General features: G+C 45.5%; 1 protein-coding gene across 2 annotated transcripts; it reads left to right on the top strand.

The window, feature by feature from the left end:
• The first annotated feature begins 323 nt into the window (after positions 1-323).
• ETHE1 (ETHE1 persulfide dioxygenase) lies at positions 324-13,742 on the top strand. 2 transcript variants are annotated; one of them, XM_083627895.1, is made up of 7 exons: positions 324-359; positions 6,992-7,136; positions 8,550-8,698; positions 8,963-9,092; positions 10,441-10,530; positions 12,099-12,215; positions 13,243-13,742. In XM_083627895.1, the coding sequence occupies exons 1-7, from the start codon at positions 339-341 to the stop codon at positions 13,293-13,295; spliced, it is 705 nt and encodes a 234-aa protein (XP_083484021.1). In that variant the 5' UTR covers positions 324-338; the 3' UTR covers positions 13,296-13,742. The 2 variants fall into 2 exon arrangements, with proteins under 2 accessions (XP_083484021.1, XP_083484020.1); XM_083627894.1 differs by lacking the exon at positions 324-359 and adding an exon at positions 2,513-2,729.
• The last annotated feature ends 229 nt before the right edge of the window (positions 13,743-13,971 follow it).

Here is a 13,971-nt window from a genome sequence, read left to right as displayed (position 1 = left end):
GATAAACGACGTTTAACGGTGGCTGGAGACGGACAAACCTAATCGCCTTTTTTTTTTTTTTTTTTTTTGGCCAATGAGCTGCTGTTCTGAGTTCTATGCTGTCCAGGGTAGAAAAGCCTGGACGTGTAGTAAATGCAGCATTTTCCTGGCACGCAAACATCTAAGCTGCTTTTCACTGGTCCATCTAGCTCAGTATTGTCCACACTGCCTTGGCAGCAAGCCATCTAGGATTTCAGACTAGGGTTTTTTCCCCAACCCAGCCTAGAGATTGAACCCCAGGACCTTTTGCATGCAAAGCAGATGCTCAGCCACTGAGCAGCAGCTCTTTCCCCTCGTTAATGTCTGTGTTTCAAGCTAGGGTTAGTCATACTCTAGGAGCGGGTCAACGTTTTAAAAGGGTGGGAGCTATTTACTGATGCTGTATTAGGATGGATGGATGTGTGAGCATTATTATATACAATCGCCTTTGGAAAATCTCTTTGTGTTCCAGAATATTCTCACATTAGATCAAGGCCGTTTTTACTAGGGATGAAAGCTAGGCATTTAGACTTGGTGCTGAAATTTGCCAGAACCTGTTCTGCCTCCTATACAGACATCCCTGCCCCGCCCCCTAGATAAAACAGGGAATGTCAGTTTGCAGCCTTTTTAATAAGTAAGTAAAGAATAGGGGCATTTCTACCTGCAAAAAAAGAAGGCTGTGTGTAAGTCAGTGGTGGTGTAGTGCTTAGTTGGTCCAAAAACGACCTAGGAGAAGAGGGTTCAAATTCTCACTCGGCCACAAAGCTCACTGGGTGACCTCGGGCCAGTCACTGCCTCTCGCCCTAACCTACCTCAAAGGGTAGTTGTGAGGATTAAATGAGGAGGGAGGCGGAGAGCCATGTATGCCCCTTGAACTCCTTGGATACAAAAGTGGGATATGAATGGAATAAATAAGGAAGGAAGCCCAATAAGAGACCACTTTTTCTACCATGATCTGCTGTGTTGCGGGTAAAACCTCTTTCCCCATTCTCTCTCTTTATCAAAAGTACCCACCCACACAATGCAAAAAATAAAATAAATTAAATTAAAATATATTTCCCCGTCTCATGCAAGAATACTGTACATCTCTTGCCCTTTGGGCTATAGAAAACGGCAGTGTTAAACATTGAAACTGAAGCGTAATTGCACTAGTTAAAGATTTCCAGCTCCCCACCCTAACGATAATGTATATATACACCTCGACTGTGTGCTCTGGCTATGTATATCCATATCCCTCCATATTGTATTTCACCAACAAATCCCACTGCCTCACCTTTTACACACAGACATGCCCTACCCTCTAGTGCTCGCACAGCGTCCCCCAAGTCACACAGCAAACTGCAGTAATATCCATGTAGCTTAAGTACACACATTTTAGCGTTGTAAAACAGAAAAACGAGGCTGCCCTTTGCACAAAGAACGATAGCATGTAATCGTTGCAGGCTTCTTGTTTACGAGAACCTCCCTGCACGTAGACTTTACATCTGCCGGTTCAGCTCTACTTTGAGCTAGCCAGGTGCCTTTGCCTACCTTTGATTTTAAAAGTGTTATAGTGATGGTAGTTCATTGATATGAATGATATACCCACTTTGTGAATGTGGATTAGACTACCCTACTTTGTGAGTGAAAGAATATATAGTCTTAGCTATAGTCTTAGCACCTGGGACAGGTGCATTGCATTTCAGGGGTGGGAGGCCCAAGTCCCAGATTTTTTGGCTCCCCCCCTTTTTTTAAAAAAAAACCTTATTTTTTAATTTGTTTTAATTTGCTTACAGGATGGTAATGCATGCTGCAAAGTGCAGTGCTGGTGATGTCCCAGCCAGCCAGAGACTTAAACATACACCTTTGCAAATAATCACACACATGCAAATAGCATTCAACAGTGCGTCTTAGCCTTGTGCTCTGATTCAATTAAATACTTCACAGTGGCCAGTCCCTAAGACAGTACTGATCAGTGACTGCAGAAGGTGGGAAAGGTAGGAACCTTAGGCAGGAAGAGGATTGAATAAATCCTAGCCGAAGGAAGATATAATACACTGCAAAGCAAAACGCTGAAGGTTCTTCATTCTTACCCATGTGTGCATGAATGGACTGTGTGCATGAATGTGTGTTGAAGGGGGTGAACTCCGCCAAATGGGTTTCTCTGGAATGTATTATCTGTGCAATCAATCATCTGGCGGAGTCAATCTGGTGGAGTCCATAAGAATTCTCATTCCTAGAATGTGTTTATCTGGACAAGTCGGCTCTTTAGCTCTTATCGCGACTTGTGGCAAGGGTTCTGTGCTTTGCCCTTGGGACCAAAGCCCAGGTTAAGAGTTTGTTGCCAGTAAATCTTGTGATTACAGTAGCATTAAACAGGACTTTTTGGCACGCCAGCTCTTGCTCCTGCATTCATAGAAAGGTTCATCGGTTGGCAGGAAAAACCAAAACAAGGAGAGGGCTCCCGCCGGTGCGTGGCGCTTTAAGGAGGCTCGCAGCCCGCCCACTTTTCCGCCGCCGCTCCTGACCCAGCCTCTGAACTTTTAAAGGGCGTCGCTCCTCTCCTTTCATTTCCACCAAATGTGGCGCGCCCAATGTCTCTGTCCCGGAGATGCCCTGCTGCAGCCGCGGCTGCTCTGCGGGTCCTGGGCGCCGCTCCGGCCCGGGCCAGCCTTCCCCGGCGATGCTACTGCGTCCGCACCGCGCAGCGCCAGGGGCTGCTCTTCCGACAGGTGAGCTGATCCGAGGCGCCCCGTCCTCCACCCCGAAGGGTGGCAGGCAGGATCGGGACCCTTCTACCCCGCTCTTGAAACAATAGCAGCAGCAGCAACCTTACATTGAATTTATTTGGCAGTACTGTTGGTTTGTGTGTTTGTGTGTTTGTGCTTCTGTGGGTTGCCAACGTTTCCCATCCCATAGGGCTCCTCTGCCTCTGTGCAGGGCTGCAAGGCAAGCAGAACTTTTACAGTTGCGAAGCTGCCCTCTCCGTACGTTTAAAGCACATAAACACACACGTACGGATTCTGGGAAGTGTAGTTGTATTAAGGGTGCTGGGAAGTGCAGCTCTCTGAGGGCCAAACTACAGTTCCCAGGGTTCGTTCTTTCTTTTAAGGAAAGGGAGGGGGGCAATGCACTTTGAATGTACAGTATGTGTGCAGCTGGAAAGCTCTGCTGAAAAGCTCCAATGGCTGGATTTTTGTTTGCTGTTCCAGATAACTGGAAGCCTAGGGTACTTCCAAGGGGTGGTGTTGTGGGATCAGCATGCATGCATGTTTCTCTGGGCAGCTACATTGTGGGGGCAGAGGCAGTGGCGTAGCGTGGGGGGTGCAGGGGGGGCGGGCCGCACCGGGCGCAACATCTGGGGTTAGGGCAAATCCATGGGTTAGGGGGCGCAAATCCACGGGTTAGGGGGCGCAAATTACTTGCCTTGCCCCGGGTGCTGACAACCCACGCTACGCCACTGGGCAGAGGAGCTGGGATTTTGGGTTCCGTTTCCTGGATGCCTTATCTTCCTTTTCGCCACTTGTTCCTGGGCACGTAGGCTTCAAATTCAGCTGAGTTCCACAGAGCTTCCTTCCGAGTAACTTCTACCCTGCTTTTCAAAGCTAACAACAAGTACATTTATATGCAATCTTTTCTTCCAAGTGGTGTGTATCATTCTCCTCTTTCCCATGTAACCCTCACAGCAACCCTGTTAGGCCGAGACGAGCACATACAAGCCATCTCCTAGGGACCGAGGTCCCCTCGACCCTCCCAATAAAATATTTGAGGGCTCCAGCCACCACCACCCCCGAAAGTTGATAAGCATTGCCATTTAAATAGTATGCATGTCTTATGATAGATTATGTGGAGTGGGCCTTACCTGCCCCCCATATTTTATTCAAGTTGGCAGCTACTCTACTCTGAACTTAAAAATGGAAAGTGTAATGCTGGTGGTCAACAAAAAAGATTTAAAGACTCTCTCAAGGCACATCTAAAAAAAATGTAGTATAAACACTGACAACTGGGAAACACCGGCCTGCGAGCGCTCCAATTGGAGAACAGCCTTTACCAAAGGTGTCATGGGCTTTGATGACGCTCGAACTCAGGACAAAACGGAGAAACGTGCTAAGAGGAAGGCACATTTGGCAAACCCTCACCATGATCAACTCCCGTCTGGAAAACCTATGTGGAAGGATGTGTGTATCCAGAATTGGCCTCCACAGTCACTTATGGACTCACTGTTAAAACCGTGTTTATGGAAGACAATCTTACTCAGCTACGAGTGATTGCTAAAGATTCAAGTTGGCACTCATGGCTGAGAGGCAGTGAGAGGCCCAAGGTCATAAGAGGCTTCCCATAATAAATAAGTAACAGCATATAGGAGTGCATCCTAGTTTTCTCTTTCATCCCTCTGCACCCGAAATGTAAGCATATATGTGCTTGACTGCAGGCAAAGCTGGCCCTAAAATTAAGGTGTCAGATGCTGAGGGATACTGGGAGACAGGGCTGTGTGTACCACGTTGAAGTAAGACTCAGCTAAAGCACCATGATACCACAGTCACAGTTTCCTTCAACAGAATAACAGGAGCTCTAGTTTGTTAAGGGTCGTGAGAATCGCTGGGAGACCTCCCTATTCCCCTAAAAGAGTTGCAACTCTCAGAGCTCCCAAAGGAAGAGGGACTGATTGTTAAACCAAGTTCAAAACCGGAGCTCTGGGAGAGGAACGGGAGTCTCCCAAATGCTCTCAGCACCCTTAACAAGCTATAGTTCCCAGGACTGGGAATCCAGGACTGTCTATAGTGCTATTCTGCTTTAAATGCAGAGTCCAGACTGGACTAGGGTTGGATAGAATCCTGCATAATACAAATGGTATAATACAAGTGTATATTTACTCATTATTTATTTTGCTAAGTTGTGATACATTGTCTTTCAATTTACTGTGCTTTCTTAAAAGTAGTTGTGATATATTTGTCTTGAAATAATTGCCATAATTTAAATGTTTTGATGTGTATGGTCCCTTTTTTTAGGTTGTCATATTACTGTCTCACTTGTTTTAAAAATGTCAGGGTGGTCAACAATACAACAGCAAAGTTGGATTCCAAATCCCTGATTCTCCCCCCCCCCCTTTTTTTTTAACCTGCCCTTCCTCATAAGGTCCCAGGTTGGTTTACAACAACATAATACACCTTTATTTTATTGTTCTAGCTGAAGGCCTTATAAGAATAATACCAATAAAATAATACAGAGCATGCATCCATGCTGTAAAAGATACCAGAGATACCAACAAGCTTATCTTAATTTCAGATTGAACTTCTGAATCGCCGGAACAATTTGCAGCCATTTTATCTACAGTTATGCAGACTTTTAAAACTTTCAGGATGATAAAACAAGCAAACTGTGTTCGAAATGCAACACAGTACTGGAGTGTCTGCTAGATTCTTGGGGCTGTAATCGGTTTGATGATTAACTGCACCTTCTTGACCCCTGGGTCCAGCCTGCTTGGATATAAGCAATGTTAGGAAGCAAGTTCTTCTGTGAGTAGGTCTGGAACTTACGACCTGCATCAAGAATACTGATAGAGAAGTCAGTGGTAGGAATATAAAGTGCTGTGCCATTGGAAGAAAGCCTTGCTAAGATCTGGAGAGTAGCCAAATTGGGCAAGAGTGGAAGATTGTGTTACACCTGAGCAGGGAGCAGGGAGCAATTAGGCACATTTAAAAGATCATGGCCATTTCTTCATTGTATACAAACAGCCTCAAACCCAGTACGTTTCTGGGATTGTAAGAATTCAAAGAAAGCAGCGCAGCTTTGAGAATTTCGGTCCAACATCTTGATTCAAAATGGCATATTCAAGCATAGTCAAAAACCAGCTCCCTCATCTCAGGTGCCGTCATGCATAATGTGGCTACAGTGCATTACGAGGTGTCCCAACGCATAGACAACGGGCAGGCAAGCAACTTTCCTAAATAATATAATTCCAAATGTAATGTGGGTATTTTTATATAGCCGGTTAACACAATTCATAGACCGCTTCATCAAAGGAAGGAAGAAGAATCTTTAAGCAGCTTACATAAAATGATGCAAATATTTAATAAGAAAGTCAGACGCAGTCAAAAAAATTAAATGGTTGTATGTATGTAACTTCTTAAAACTGCAGAAAAACCAGAAGAGTTTTTTGTTTTTGTTTTATAGCAAGTATATGGAATAAAAATCACATGTCTGGGTAGGCTGGCCAAAACAAAAGATTTGTTTGTTTGTTTTTAGCAAGTGCCTAAAGCAGTACAACGAAGGCACCTCCCTAATACTACCCTGACACCAGGCAGGCGCCTTCACTGTACTCTTTACATCTCCTGCTAAAAACATGCTTGCTTATGCAAACCTATCCAGAACGCTTGGTGGGTGTTTTTAAAATCTGGATTTTAGTTTATCATTGATTGTAAATATTTTTTTTCAAATCTTTTAAATAGTTGTTTTAAACTGGTTTATTTTATTGTTTGTTTTTTCTTTTTGTAAACCGCTTTGCGGTTTAGTTTAGTTTCACAATCAAGTCGCATATATAAATGTTGTGAAATAAAGAAAATAAAACAGACCCAGAGCATAAAAGAACCAACGCTAAAAGATCCAACTCCTTACACACGAAGGCACGTAAAATATTTTTCTGTAGCGGGAGTAGTTTTGTGGACGCTAATTTGGAAAGAATATAAATCAAGAGATTCGCCAGGGCAAGGGATTAGAAGCCCGCTTCCTGCTTTAACCACTAGGCTTGGAGTGGAGGCACTCTGGCTTATGTGCTGATGTACTTCATGTTGCCTTTGGCTTACAGCCTCCAGCTTCTTCTCCATGTGACTGTGCACCCATACCCCAGTTGTTGTTGTTATTGGGGCAGGGGTCCTTTTCTTCCTAAGCACAAGGGCCACTGGAGGAGGGGGCTGCTTTGGGGAAAGGGGTCCTCAGACGCTCCCACCTATTGCCTTTCATGGACTAACCAGATATCTCTGCATTTCCCCCCCAGCTCTTTGAATCAGAGAGTTCCACATATACCTACTTGCTGGCAGATTTGAAGACCAAGGAGGCGGTTCTAATAGACCCAGTTCTGGAGACAGCCAAGAGGGATTCGACACTGGTGAAGCAGCTTGGTCTGAATTTGGTATATGCAGGTGAGAGGAGGAGGTTTTTCTTCGGTCCTGGATGGATCAAGGCAGTTGGAGTAGTGTAACATGCTCCCAAGGAAGCCCACAGGTTCAGAATATCCTTGCATTTGTTTACAACACCCTGGGCAACTTAGTTCCTGACTAATCTAGGTACCACCTGGACCCTTACAGCTCAGCCTCATCACTCAGATCACCTGTAGGAGCATTTCTGGTCACCCTCCATGATGGGCACACTCATTTGACATCAGTGTGAAAACATGCCTTGGCCCAGTGCCATGGGATGCTCTTCCGAGAGAGATTCAGCACGGCATCCTCTTTTTCCACCTTTAAATGTTTGATGAAAACTCAGCTATGTTGCCAGGCTTATGCAGACAATTAAGAAAGCATCCCCTGTAATGGTTAGCAAATGAGCTGTGGTTTTAATTTTTTACTTGGTTCTTATTGCGTGTGTGTGTCCATTGCTGTAAATCACTTTGATTTTTTTTCTTTTTTTGAAGTAGAATAAAACCTCATTATTCCCTCCTAGCTCCCTCTCTCCCTTCCTTCTTTTCCCCCTCAACCACACAACATCTATGACAATACGGTCTCGTATGGAATGTAAATGAAGTGTGAAAAAGACTCTATGAATTGAAAGTAGAGATGTTATATGTACTTGTCCTTGTTTATTTGTTTTTTAACACAATAACATCTTTATTAAAAACAATTTTTTAATACAGTCATACCTCGGCTCCCGAACACCTTGGGAGTCAAACGTTCCAGCTTGTTGTTAAACAATCGAAAACCGGAAGTAAGCTGTTTTTGAACGTTCTTTTGGAAGCCGAACGTCCAGTGGGCCTTCCGCGGCTTCTGATTGGCTGCAAGAGCTTCCTACAGCCAATCAGAAGCCGCACTTTGGTTTCCGAACGTTTCGGAAGTCAAACGGACTTCCGCAACGGATTCCGTTCGACTTCCGAGGTACAACTGTACATATAATGAAATTGCAAAAATAAAAGTGGATTTTTTTTCAGCTCCCAAGAGCAGCTTGGTCAAACCTGGCCTTCCTGGGTATTGCTAGGTTAAAATGGAACAGAAAAGAAATGGCATATTCCACTTTCTACCACTAGGTAGTGGAAGAGTAGAATAATAGAATCGTACCTTTGAATCAGGAAGGAGATGGTAACCACACTGGCCCAAGGCATTTTGGCACCTGAGGTGGCAAAACGGCCTGGCCTGACTGAGGCGTTAGATCTGTGGTTCTCCAGAAACATTTAGAGGACCAATCCCATCATCCCTCAACGTTGGCATTGCTGGCTGAGACCAACGGGGAGTTGGAGTCCCAATAACATCTGAGGCAGGGCACAGGCTCCCCACTTCTTTGTTAAATGCTTTGATTTTTGTGTCTTGCAATAATAACCTCAAGCTTCTTTTCCTCTTTCTCAGTCAACACTCACTGCCATGCAGACCACATCACAGGCACCGGATTGCTGAAGAAGCTTCTCCCAGGCTGCCGGAGTGTCATCTCCAAACATAGTGGTGCCTCAGCTGACCTCCTAATCCAGGAAGGGCACACCCTCAAATTTGGGGATTTTGTGAGTTTGTTTGTTTGATTGATTTTACACCCCACCTTCTCCTCCAGGGAGCTCAAGGTACACACGGCTCTCCCCCTCCTCATTTAACCCCCACAACAACCTTGCAAGGTTGGTTAGGCTAAGAGACTCCAGCTGACTCAAGGCTGCCCAGCGAGTTTCACAGCTGAGTGGGGTTTGAACCCTGGTCTCCCACTGTAAGTGCTATATCACACTGGCAATTCCAAGGCTTGAGTCTCATGGCATGTTGCCTTGCTGTCGTTGCAGGCCCTGGAAGCTCGTTCCACCCCTGGACACACAGACGGATGCCTGACGTATGTGCTGAACGATAAGGGCATGGCTTTCACTGGCGATGCCTTGCTGATCCGGGGCTGTGGACGGACAGACTTCCAGCAAGGTACAGAGGCCTTGTGGATCCAGTTATAACCAGGGAGGGTGGTCATATCAGGGTGGACTCTGATCTGTTGCAAGGGGGAGGGAGCTATGGGATCTGAGTCTTAATGGCTGCCATCTGGAATAGAGGGCAGCTTCAAGATTTATGGGGAGACATGGGCTGTCGTGTTCCACTTGACAAATGATACCCCCTTTTTTTTTTGCCTTAATCTGAATATGTCTACCTACAATAGCACTGTATCTGAATGTGTTAATCTGAATGTGTCTACCTACAATAGCACTGTAGCACTCTGACCACATTCAGACCATACATTTGAAGTACTATGGTACCACTTTAAACAGTCATGGTTTCCCCCATAGAATTCTGGGAGCAGTAGTTTGTTAAAGGTGCTGAGAGTTTTTGGGAGCCCTTTATTTCCCTCACACAGAGCTACAATTCCCAGAGTCCCTGAGGAAGTGGGACTGGTTGTTAGACCACTCTGTTTATTGTAGCTCTCTGAAGGGGAAAAATATGGGATGATGTTTCAATGAAGACAACATCATGTGGGTGTTGTGGATAAGATTTACAATAAGTTGTGTAGAAATGTGCAGCCACCTCTGCAAAAGAACAGCCTTGTAAGGGGTGTATGTGTTTTCTTCCTCCCCACTTCGAATGAACACTTAATGCCCGGAGTGGACCTCACTGGTCACCCCCTAATGTCAGCACACATCCCATAAATGTGAAATGGGCTTTTATGCACCTTCCATGCATCCAGAAATGCAGATTGCCTAGGTTCTGAATGCATGAAAGAGCCTTACACATTTCTTCCTATATACATAAAAATCTAATGCTGTCGTCATGCTGTGCAGTTCAGGTAGCCACACCAACTGCATGACAAACAGCAGGCAGGAGAGCAAGGAAGCAGCACTGATGGCAGACATTTAACAGATGAGGGGGAGGTGCTTCACAGAGTGCTTTAGTCAGCTGCTCTAAAGGCCCCCCTCCCACTGTTAAAAATGGGTGACAAGGGGGTGGGTGTAAAGGTGGTTGGTCAGATATGGGGAAACGTCAGTGGGCAAATTGGTAGACAGCGTGGGCAGCCGGTGCCCCCGTATATGCTCCATAGATGCTTTATTTGCACTAATACTTAACACATAGGTGTCAAGGGCATGGCCAGGGGGCGTACTGTTGGAGTCAGGGCCTATATGCATAGTGCTTTTCCATCCCCCTGCCTGCCTACGCATTCACTGAACAAATGGGAGGAATGTGTTGAAGACCCTTGTCTAAAGCAGCTGTCCTAGAGAATCAGGTTGGCAAAAATAGCTGATGTTGAAGGAAACTTAGCTCAGCAAGGCTCTCTGTCTCATCCAAGGCAATCCAGAGACCCTGTATCAGTCGGTCCACGAAAAAATCTTCACACTCCCTGGCCACTGCCTAATCTACCCTGCCCATGACTATACCGGTAAGTCGGGGTCTTAGATTTGCTGCTGGTGGGCGGGCATCACTGTGCTACAACGGACAATGGATGACAATACATGTTCTCAGTTCCTCATTTTCCTTAAATATTTCTGTTGCGATCAACACAGTGCCTTGTGGTTCTCTTAGAGACCGATAGATTTACTGTGCTAGAAACTGGAGACCCCCTTCAACAGATGCACAAAGTGTTGTGTTGTTGTTTTATTGAATGAAATTTTATCAACCGCTTCATATCCCCCCAAAAGTGATGTACGAGGATTTAAAACATTAGTATGCAACTGAGCAGTATATAGATAGAAAGGAAGGCAGATTGTTCTACAGTTCACAGTGTGCATGGCTGGAATCAACTCATAGGAAGGCTTCTTTAAATAAACGTCTCCAGACTAAGAACTGCTTCACTAGTGTGTTTTGTACATGAGAGTGAAGCAGCACTCAGCAGAACTGAACCCTCCTCTCTTCAGTGCAGTCGGAAGTGAGGGTGGGCCATATGCTTAATTAGGGTTAACTGTATGCTTAATTAGGGTTTTAAAAGAACCCTATTTAGACGTTAACCCCACACCCTGACTTCATTTGTGCTCAGGTTGATCTGGGTGTTTCTCAGATCGGGGCGGGGTGTGCACACTTGACACACACACACACACACACACACACACACACACAGAATGAATATACACATTAGGGCTACAACTTTTTTACAACCTCATGTTCCGGTTGTGTAGTTAGATGAACCTTTGGTTAAAAACAAAAGGAATGAACTTTCATTTCCAAATCTTTTGAAAACAGGTCACCCCGAAATAAATGTCAATTTTTTGCATATGTAACTATAATGTGTCATGTAATATGCATAGCATTTATTATAATACAGGAAAAACAGAGCTTGCAAATTACTTGTACAATGTTTTGTACATTGTACAATGCACATCACTTCTTATTGGCTGTCATAAATCGAGATTGTGGTTTGTCTTTCCTTTTGCTGCAAGCACCATAAAGTCCATCCCTTTATGATGCAGGAAATCATTGGGGGTGGGGTTGAGGGGGAAAGTCAAAAAGTTATAATATACACTGTATGTACAGGGACACATAAACATAGGTGTAGAAGGAAACATTTGTAAAAGTGGAGTCGAGAGGTCATGAAATGTGAGAGGCAGTAGCTCTGTTCAGGCATTTGAGATGGATGCATAAAGAGGCTAGCGAAGGCCCCATTGCTCCACCAGAGACTTTGCCACATTGGCCAGGAAAGGTAGGGTTGCTAGTGTGTTGAGCTAAGCGATGTGAGGAGCCCCAAGGTGGAGCAGGAAGGGCCAGAGCATGCAGGGATATTGGTGACAGGGCTGCCTGCTTGTTTATAGTCACGACAGTAGAACTCCTGAATGAGGCCAAAGTCTGTGCTATGGAAATCTCAAAATGTCCGCCTGCCAACTGAGGAAGATAATTCCCACATTGGTAGGCCCAAAGAGCTTTGTCTCGATAAATCTATGTGAGCCTTTCGGGTGCCGCGAGACTCTATTTTTTTCTGTCCTAGCCTCCCTTGATGCATCTCCTCCTCCCTTGCAGGCCAGACAGTGTCCACAGTAGAGGAAGAAAAAACCCTGAATCCTCGCCTCACCTTGCCCCGAGAGGCCTTCGTTGAACTGATGAACAACCTGAATCTACCCAAGCCAAAACAAATAGGTGAGGCTGGTTTCTGGTACAGCAGAGCAGCATTTATCTGGAGGCTGCCTTTTCTCAGCTGCAAGCAAGTATCTGCTCCTCTATTGTGTCTTCCTCAGAAGGATCCTGGGGACTGTGGTTTGGAAACAGTGCAGAAAATTATCTCGTTTTCCTAACCTCCTCCACTTGCTGAGCCAAGAAATGTAGGTAGCTTGCCCTATCTTGAGCCAGATGGTTGTTCCACCTAGCTGAGCGTTGTCTACACTGGCCAACAGCAGCTTTTCAGAATTTAAGGCAGGAGTAACACTCTCAGCCTTGCCTAGAGATGCCAAAGATCAAACCTGAGCCACAGCACTTCCCTTAAGGAATATCCAAGGGATTGGCTTTTCCTGTGCTGGACATCTTAAAGCACAATCCCCCCAAACACTTCCTAGGGTATAAGTCTCATAGAACACAGTGGGACTTGCGTATGACTAAACAGAATATAGATGTCCCACTGAGTATGGTGTCCCTCCAGATGTGTGTTTGTTTGCATTTATATCCCGCCTTTTTCTCAAGGGGGTATACGTGGTTCTTCCCCTCCTCAATTAATCCACACAACAACCCTGTGACGTAGGCTAGGCTGAGAGGCTGCGACTGGCCCCCAAGGTCACCTGGCGATCTTCCTGGACAAGTGAGGATTCGAAACCTGGTCTCCCAGGTCTTAGTCTGGCATTCTAACCGCTATGCCACACTGGCTGGGTTGCAACTCACATCATCCCTGACTGTTGGGTGTGATGGGTGTTGGAGACCCTCAGAATCTGAAGGCCCATAAGTTCTGTATGGCTCAATTCCTTTGGCACTTTAACTTGGAAGCAAGTTATGTTGCTCTCTGTAGGACTTGCTTCAGAGTAAACCAGAATTAGGCTGGGCTGCCGGGGTGCTTGGTGGCTGGTCTGAGGGGTGGGCAGCCATGGCTTCTTGGGTTCTGTGCCCAGCCACAGAGGGAGGGTGATTCCTATAGGAACTCAGGGAAAATAATCTTTCTGCTCCCCCTCATCTCCTGCAGATTTCGCGGTTCCTGCTAACCTCAAGTGTGGGGTCCAAGATGTAGCTGCCTAGATGCACCTTCTGACTTCCCAAAGATGACCTAAGGCATCCCTTGCAGCAATGGGATGGTTTCATGGCGTACAAACAATCTCCTTATTACACTCTGAAGGAAGATGACAGTGATTTATTTGGAAAGATGTGTGTGTCTTCAGATACACCCTAACTTGGTTTGGTTCCTGATCATCCTGCCTATTGTGATCGTCAACCTCTTAATTCCAGCTCCATGACCTCAGTGGCCCACTTTTCTTTGTTGATTTGCACTGGCTGGACATTCCCAGCTCAACCAGGACCCACGTGATGTTTTTGTTTTCCAAGTATGCACTGTGTCAAGATTTCTGCTGGGCCTCGAAATTCCTTGCCAGAAGACAGAGTCCCTTGCACTGTGAATGTTCTGAAAACTCGGGTTTTGTGCCTGAGAAACTCTTGTTGCTGAGAAAAAATAAAATGCATTTGTTGTTAGTCGGCTTCACTTCTGAATAGGATGGGGCTGATTTTTCTGGAGCAGCAATGGGAAATCTTGTCCTTGCGGATGGTGTTAGCCAATGGTCACATCCACACCATGCATTTAAAACACACGGGAAACCTGGGAGTTGTAGTTTGCAAATGGTGCTGGGAATTGTAGTTCTGGGACAGTTAAGCTACACTTTCCAGAAGCATTTGGTGGAATCAGTGTGCTTTAATTTATTAT

This window comes from Podarcis filfolensis (assembly GCF_964270895.1).
Source record: "Podarcis filfolensis genome assembly, chromosome: 8".
NCBI lineage: Eukaryota > Metazoa > Chordata > Lepidosauria > Squamata > Lacertidae > Podarcis > Podarcis filfolensis.
The sequence above is the reverse complement of the archived record's forward strand: the minus strand, read 5'-3'. Positions and strand labels throughout refer to the sequence as shown.

Coding starts and splice junctions, on each gene's coding strand:
- ETHE1 (XM_083627894.1), top strand. CDS start 2,592: ATGTCTCTGTCCCGGAGATGCCCTGCTGCAGCCGCGGCTGCTCTGCGG. Junction 7,137..8,549: donor TCTGAATTTGGTATATGCAG/GTGAGAGGAGGA, acceptor CCTCTTTCTCAG/TCAACACTCACTGCCATGCA. Junction 10,531..12,098: donor CCCTGCCCATGACTATACCG/GTAAGTCGGGGT, acceptor CCTCCCTTGCAG/GCCAGACAGTGTCCACAGTA.